The sequence below is a fragment of the Rhinopithecus bieti genome, unplaced genomic scaffold (assembly GCF_001698545.2).
Source record: "Rhinopithecus bieti isolate Rb0 unplaced genomic scaffold, ASM169854v2 scaffold_1853, whole genome shotgun sequence".
Classification (NCBI taxonomy): domain Eukaryota; kingdom Metazoa; phylum Chordata; class Mammalia; order Primates; family Cercopithecidae; genus Rhinopithecus; species Rhinopithecus bieti.
Window position 1 is genome coordinate 33,588 of NW_016804151.1, and position 8,371 is coordinate 41,958.

Sequence of the window (8,371 nt, forward strand, 5' to 3'; positions counted from 1 at the left end):
CAAAATAATAATAATAATAATAATAATAATAATAATAATAATAATAATAAAGAAAGAAAGAAAAAGCATGGTAGATGCTTATTATAGAAAATTTAAAGATTATAGAAAGTCACTAAATAAAAAATACTCATTCTATTTCTCAAAGGGAATTACATTTTTATGTTTTCATTTGTCTTTTTTCTTTGTATATTTTTTAATATCTGAGATAATGCTAGAAGTCTTCAAATATGTGTGGCATTTTACAATTTGATGTTAAGTATTTTCTGTGTCACTGATTTATGTTCAAGGAATTGAAACCCAATTAAAAGTAACTTTTAAGCAAGAAAAAAACTGTAGACACTAGGTAAAAGTTTATCTAAGACTGGCTGACTGTGCAATGTTTTTGTGTTTCAGAATTTATACCACAATATTTTAAATATATATGAGAACATTCTTCTGACCTTGGTGTCTAAAGACCTCTACAAACTACAGATCTTAAAGGTAAAGGGGAAATAAGTAGTTTAATTTTCTTGTCATAAATCTAGTATGCTCACTATGCTTCGCTTTCTTCTCATTTGCTATATTTGCGTCTCCTTCAAGTATTTGATGACTGAAAGTTTTTCTTTACCACCAAAGAGTGAAATGTAGTCACTTCCCTTTGTTTGAATTACAGAGGCACACTTTTAGGAATTTAATTTGGGAAGGACAGCATCAACAGGCACTTGAGAAACCAGGTCTCATGTGGTGATATACAGGTGAACACAATTTGAAGTAGCAGAGAATAGTATTAGAGAGCAGTGTTAGCCTAAACTACCCTCAAGTTCACATAGCTGTGAAACCGTGCTGTGTATGTCTGTATGCATGCTTCTTCTTCATCAACTCAGGTACTAAAGAAAATGCTGAGCATTCTATCTTCATGGATATTACTGTACCTAAAGAAGGCCTAATGACAATTCAAAACCTATTTTTCACAACTTAATTTTTTAGTGTCTAAACCAGAGACAGAATACTGCACTGCATGTCTTATGGTCTTCAATTTTGCATTCCTAACATGTTGGCATCAGAGGCCAACTGTCTAGAAGTACTGGAAAAACAGATCAATTTATCCTACTGGGAGCATCTATGAGCTGTATAAATCATAAATACACACAAGTAAAGAAGCAGTATTGGTATTTATGAGGACAAAAAGGAATTTGAAGAAAAACAAAATGTATTAGGCTAATTTGTGCCTAATTTGAACTAACTGTTTTTTTAAATTATTATTCACTTAAAAAATGTTGTCCACTAGCTAGCCATATGCAGAAGATTGATATTGGACCCCTTCCTTACACCATATACAAAAATTAACTCAAGATGGATTAAAGACTTAAATGTAAACCCCAAAACTATAAAAATCCTAGAAGACAACCTATGCAGTACCATTCTGGACATAGGAACAAGCAAAATTTCATGAAAAGGCACCAAAAGCAGTGCAACAAAAGCAAAAATTGACAAATGGGATCTAATTAAACTGAAGAGCTTCTGCCCAGCATAAGAAACTATCAAGAGAGTAAACAGACAACCTACAGAATAGGAGAAAATTTTTGCAAACTATGCATCTGACAAAGGTCTAATATCCAGCATCTAAAAGGAACTTAAATTTACAAGAAAAAAAAAAAAAAAAAACACTCCATTACAAAGTGGGCAAAGGACATGAACAGACACTTTTCAAAAGAAGATGTACATGTGGCCAACAAGAATATGAAAAAAAAAGCTCAACCTCATTGATTATTAAAGAAATGCAAATCAAAACCACAATGAGATATCAACTAACACCAGTCAGAATGGCTATTCATAAAAAGTCAAAAAACAGCAGATGCTGGTGGGGTTGTGGAGAAAAATAAATGCTTATACACTGTTGATGGCAGTGTAAATTAGTACAACCATTGTACAAAACAGCATGGTGATCCCTCAAAGACCTAAAAACAGAAATACCATTTGACCCAGCAATTCCATTACTGGATATGATATATCCAGAGGCATATAAATTGTTCTGTCATAAACACACATGCACACATGTTGCAACACTATTCACAATAGCAAAGACATGGAATCAACCTAAATAACCACCAACGGTAGACTGGACAAAGAAACTGTAGTATACATACACCATGGGATACTATGCAGCCATACAAAAGAATGAGATTATGTGATTTGCAGGAATTTGGATGGAGCTGGAAGCCATTATCCTTGACAAACTAACACAGAAACAGAAAACCAAATACTGCATGTTCTCACTTATTAGTGAGAGCTAAGGGATGAGAAAACATGGACACATATTGGGGAACAACAGATACTGGGGCCTAACAAAGGGTGGAGGTTGGGAAGAGGGAGAGAATCAGGAAAAATAATTAGTGGGTACTAGGCTAATACCACAAGTTTATCTATATAAAAACCTGCACATGTACCCCTGAACTTAAAATAAAAGTTAAAAAAGTTGTTATCCTCACAACCCTTCACGGTGATTATGAATCCTCCCCTTCCCTGCCCGTGCATGCTCTTTTATTCACCCCATGACACTATCAATAGTTTCTATTTATTGAGTTAAGCATTGACTCCATGTCAGGCACTAAATTGAATATGTGAGTTATCTCATATAATCCTTAACATAATCTCATGAAGGGGTTACTATAATTTCTTCCATTTCGCGATAAAAAAATGAAAACAGAGAAAGGAGCAGTAATATATATAATGCTAATGTGTGGAGGAGCCCCTCTATCTTGGGAGCCTGTTACTTAACCACTTTGTTCTTATACCTACCTTGCCTAAAATCTTCCCTGATTCTCAAAAAGGGCTGAAACCTCACTCCTGAAAAGGCCAAGGCAGAGGCTGACCTCTCTGAGATTTAGAAACTCTTTCACCTTAGGAAATAGACTTCAAACATTTTTCACAATGGGAGCAAGAGCAGGTGAAGAGGTTTGGCCAACTACTGACATAAATATAGTAGACCCTGACAGATTGCCTTAAAGAAAACTATTAATGGCGGTTAGTATATGAGGCATATGCAATATTCTTCCCTTCTCAAGGGAAGAATTAATCCCTCTGAGGATTAAGAACAGCTAGAAGGTGCAGCTAAGAGAGATTTGAATCAAAATTTGCAAGAACTTTCTAACAAACCTGCCTCCAGTAAGGTACTCTCTAACCATAAGCCAGAATATTTGAGTGGTGAATTGGCAGAGGAATTCTGGAATCTCTTTTAAATCTGAAATGCAGCTTATCATTTAAAAATAAAAGGGAGAATACATACTTTGAAAGAAAAAGAGGAGGCAAAGCAGCTGATAATCATATCATAGCCTCATGCTGAACTATTCATGGTGCTAACAAAGTGACTATTATAGTGGATATTAGTAAATACTTGTTGAATAGAATAAAATAAAATAAAACCCAGATACAGTTTCTATAGTAGATGAAATAGTATACTAGATGTTTATGGTCTGTGTTTTTGAGATAAATGTAGGTTAAGTGTGAAATAACCAGGAGACTGTAGGAATTCCTGAATTGGTGAAGTTGGAGAATAGAGGAAAGATTTTTGGAAAATGGAAATTGCATGGTTCTAGGATGACTTTTGTGTTTCCAACAGGAAATGCTCGTGTGGATGAGTAAAGATAGCTCATATCTGCAAGACAGAATCATGGTGATCATCAACAAGGTGTTAAGATTTACAGTCAGGAAAGTCAGAAAATATGTAAGTCACGGAGTATAACAATGCCACCTGATTCTGAAGACTGCATTTCTATAGTGCTGCTTTCCGTGTCTTGGGTCCTAACAGTACTTGACAGGTCCTTGGTATTATTGTACTGGTAGGTTGGTTGGGATATCAGAAAAGGAGTCAATATCCTACATGACTTTTTGTCAATCAGAACAGAGTTTCTCAAACAATTGGTTAAGATGCATCATGCTTTATGCAAAGAACATGAAGGTGTTAAAACCAGATTCTTGCTGACTCTGAAATTTCCTCTGTAGACCACAATTTGTAATTTTTTAAATTCTTCCAACCTTACCTGTCTTCTTATGTATTACTTCCTAAAATAATTTGAAAGCTGTTATTTATTTATTTATTTTAAATTTATACAAATAATCCTCAAGTTCTTTCATTGTGACACATGCTAAAGGTAGAGCATAAGTCTCCCTTTACTATCCTCTCCACACCAACCCTGTCCTTAGCCATGTCAGCATGATGTGTGTCCTACCAAACCACTTTCAATGTGCACACACACATATAAAACACACACTGAAATACATAGCTTTATTACTCATTGTTTCTTTACTAAAGTTATATTTACATATGGTTCTACAATTTGCTTTTTTCACTGAAACAACACATCCTACAGATATTTTCATGTCAACACATGTAGCTTCATTTTGTTATTTTAAATACAGTTTATAGCCCATAGTTTTGGCATATTATGATCCATTTAGCTATTTTTCAGTTGACAGACATTAAAGTATCATTTAATTTTTTCTGCTTCAAACAATACAAAATGGGCATCTTTGTGCAAGTACATGAGTGTGTACCTGGAAAGGCTTAGAAAGAGAATGATCAGATAAAGAAGTATGATAGATTAAAGTTTAGTAACACAAAATTATCCACAATTTGCATTCTTATAAATATTAAAGTGCCCATTTCCCCACACCTTCACCAATACGGGGATACAATCAGACTTTAATTTTTACATTTCAGATGGAGAACAAATAGGTATGTCATAATCACCAGTATTTACTGAGTTTGTCTATACTTTGAATGACATCATGGCCTGCCTTCTAAAAAACCTTATAGTACCTATGAACATTTCTCTTTTGTGGATACTGTATATTCAGCCTCTGTTTCCCAACCCATCCTTCACAGTGATTTTTAAACATACTCTGCTAATTACTTATCTGATTGCTGGAGTCACTTCAGGAGGAGATAAAAGTAAAGAGGGTGAGAAACATGCATTCATGATGTTATATTTATCCATTTTCTACTGCTTGTACAAGCAGTCCCCAGATTTATTGAGCTGAAGAATCTAGATGAACTTTGTAATACATTTGAATTTTTACTATTTTGTTTAAACTCAGCTTTGGAACATAATACAATTTACTTAGATGGAGGATACAGTCCAGGATGTTCTTTGTATCATGCTGATTCCCTATTTCAGTGTCCAAAAAAAAAAAAAAAGAGAGTGAGTGACTTGTTTCAATCTTCTGATTCTCTGACCTGGGAAGGCAGCCTTTCTCTAACTTCTAAAATAGCTTGAGTTTTACATTTGGTGTCCAGAGGTTCACCATTGAAAATTTTGCAAGTGAGGCTTGAGATTAAGTGTATCTCACCACTCAAGACTGTTTTCTGCACAGCTCCTAAAATGTGTTATATACTCAGCAAGTATTTGATGACAATTGTTTGACTAGAGCCTAGTCACATGTTTCTCTCTGCATTTGATATATTCTAGTGAGTTCCACTCAAGTAGCAGATAGACATTTTGGAGTTTCATTTGCTATCACCTCTTTACATTACTGTAGTAGAGTTCATTCTCCTTTGCCTACATCCCATCCTTCAACTGCAAAGGAATAAATATGTAAATTCACATGTGAAGCACAAGGTTCTCATAAATTGTTAGTTGAGAGTTCCTAGCTATAACTCAGATTTGTTCCAGAAAACAGATGGAATAACCTATTACTCTTACTCTGTTCTGCAATGGTCACTAAGTGCCACCAGGTGGAAGTACTTCAGCATTTTCCTGAACATTGAAACTAGAGCTAGAATCAACCAACTCATCACAGTCAGGGAAGCATAAAACTTCACTAAGTTCGCTTTCTCTTTCAAATAACGTCTTGTAAAGATGATTAAGCCAGTGAAATTAATTGGGGAGGCAAATACACAAAACAAAAAAATCAAAACACATTGTTGATAAATTAAAATCTGAGATTCCCACAGCCCTAGTCTGTGCATCTCTGTATCTGACACATTGTAGATCATCAATGAATATTTGTTCTACCCTTCTCTAAGTGCATCCACCTCATTTGTTGTCTGGTACTGTTCCTACATTGGATAGACTTTTTTCTTCATAATAACCCTAGCCTAGGTCCTCCAGAGTGTCAGAGATTCTTGTCTTATTGAACAATTCTATCATTTTTATCTTGTCATAAACATTTTTAAAGTGATGATTTGTCTCACATGACCCATGTGCCCATCAGGGTAGAGAAACCCCTACACTCAAAGCACATGTTCCTTCAGTTAAATGATTCAACTTTCCACAGGCAAAGAAATGTAAGTTAAGCATGTCAACTTATAGCATTAAGATTTTTTTTTTCCTTTGTCCCTTTGGCACATCAGCATTTAAAAATGGATAGTGGATTTCCAGCTAAATCTAACAAATTGTCCATATGTATATATCTCCTTCTTCTCCAGAGTCCCCACAAAATGATGGTAATAAAATATTTTAAAAGTATAAATACACAGCAACAAAGAGAATTAATGAAGTGTTTTCAATGGGCTAGTCATGCCAACAAATTTCTGGAAGACAGATTAGTTAGAAGATAAAACCTGGCAAGGGAACTGAATGGTGGGAGACCATGAGCATTAGGATAGAGGTTAGCTGAAAGAAAAGCAGTTTTCCCTGTAGAATCCTAGAGGGTGAGTTATGAAAGGCCAAATAATGATAAGGGATGGGAGTCAAAGCAGGCTGGAAACATATGCATTAATTCAAAAGATTAATTGAAAGCATGTACAGAAGAACCTATGTTGTCCCGCATTCCTCTTGACACACGTTGGCCGACAGAAGTTGATAATTTTACTTTTGCAAAAACCATTGTTAAGTTCCCTCAGAAAAGAGTCATGACTCCAGCCCCCCTCCTAGCTGCTCTAAAACAAAGTACAACAGGTGGCAAGCCTTGCTCACACACAAAACCCCATCAAGAGGCATTACATCCTTAAATATTAAGCAGCAATGACACTTTGTGAAATTTGGGGAAACTCTCCAAATAAAAGAGACAGACAAAGGTAAATAAAGAAAAAAATACTATTAAAGATAGAGAGACAGCTGGGCTTTGTGACTAATGCCTATAATCCCAGTGCTTTGAGAGCCTGAGTTGGGAGGACCTCTTGAGCCCAGAAGTTCTAGGCTGCAGTGAGCTATGATCACACCACTGCAGTACAGCCTGGGTGACAGAGTGAGACCTCATCTCCAAAAAAATTAAAAATAAAAATAATTTAAAAAATAAAATAAAGAGATAATGCAGGGTACAGATGAGAAAGACATAGGTACATGCCAAAAGGAAATTTAACTAAAGTGAGCATGGCCTATACATTGAATAATTTTACCTAGTCATGGTGAGACCATACTATTGATTTTTAACTTTTAGAATTAATCTATAAACCCAGCACAGAAAAACTTAAATGAGTTACTGAACACAATGTAAATGCTACGAGCTCAAAAGTGCAAAAATTAAAGTGCAGAGAATAGTTTAGTGGTTCTCCAACAAGTTAAACATAGAATTGCCATTTGACACAGAAATCTTAGGTGTATACCTAAAAGAATTTAACAGTTGTTCAAACAAAAACTTATACAAAGTGTTCATTGCAGCAAAATTCACAATAGCTGAAAAGGGCAATCTAAATGTCCATCAACAGGCAAATGAACAAGTAAAATGTAACATACTCATATGGCATATTATCCACTCATAAAAAGGTATAAAGTTGTATACATGCTACAACATGCATAAACCTTGAAAACATTATACTAAGTGAAAGAAGCAAAGCACAAAAGGCTACATTCTGGATGATTCTACTTATGTTCCTATTCTGTTATTACATTTTATCCTGTTATATTCCTATTCTGTTTTTCTGTTCTATGAAACAAGAAATAAAAGTATTAATATAGTAGTAAAACACAAAAGTAGAAGAATTAAAACTAATATACTATGATGAGTAATGTTCTCCATTGAGAGAATTATGGGGAAGCGGAAGAATGGAATTGAGATAGACAATGTCTCAAACTGACGTTAGAAGTGAAGGTGCATGTGTCTTTATAGCAGCATGATTTATAATCCTTTGGGTATATACCAGTAGTGGGATGGCTGGGTCATATGGTACATCTAGTTCTAGATCCTTGAGGAATTGCCATACTGTTTTCCATAATGGTTGAACTAGTTTACAATCCCACCAACAGTGTAAAAGTGTTCCTATTTCTCCACATCCTCTCCAACACTATTCACAATAGCAAAGACTTGAAATCAACCCAAATGTCCATCTGTGATGGTATCTCATTGTGGTTTTGATTTGCATTTCTCTGATGGCGAGTGATGATGAGCATTTTTTCATGTGTCTGTTGGCTGTATGAATGTCTTCTTTTGAGAAATGTCTGTTCATATCCGG

General features: G+C 35.0%; 1 protein-coding gene across 5 annotated transcripts in view; it reads left to right on the plus strand.

Moving 5' to 3' along the window:
* The window catches only part of MROH9 (maestro heat like repeat family member 9), a 133,122-nt gene that overhangs the window by 29,523 nt on the left and 95,228 nt on the right, over nt 1-8,371 (plus strand). For 4 of the 5 annotated variants that reach the window (XM_017866873.1, XM_017866878.1, XM_017866872.1 and 1 more), the window contains 2 exons: nt 394-480; nt 3,599-3,703. In XM_017866873.1, coding sequence (XP_017722362.1) covers nt 394-480; nt 3,599-3,703 — 192 coding nt within the window. The remainder of the gene's footprint in view (nt 1-393; nt 481-3,598; nt 3,704-8,371) is intronic. The other variant, XM_017866874.1, reaches the window with a different exon arrangement.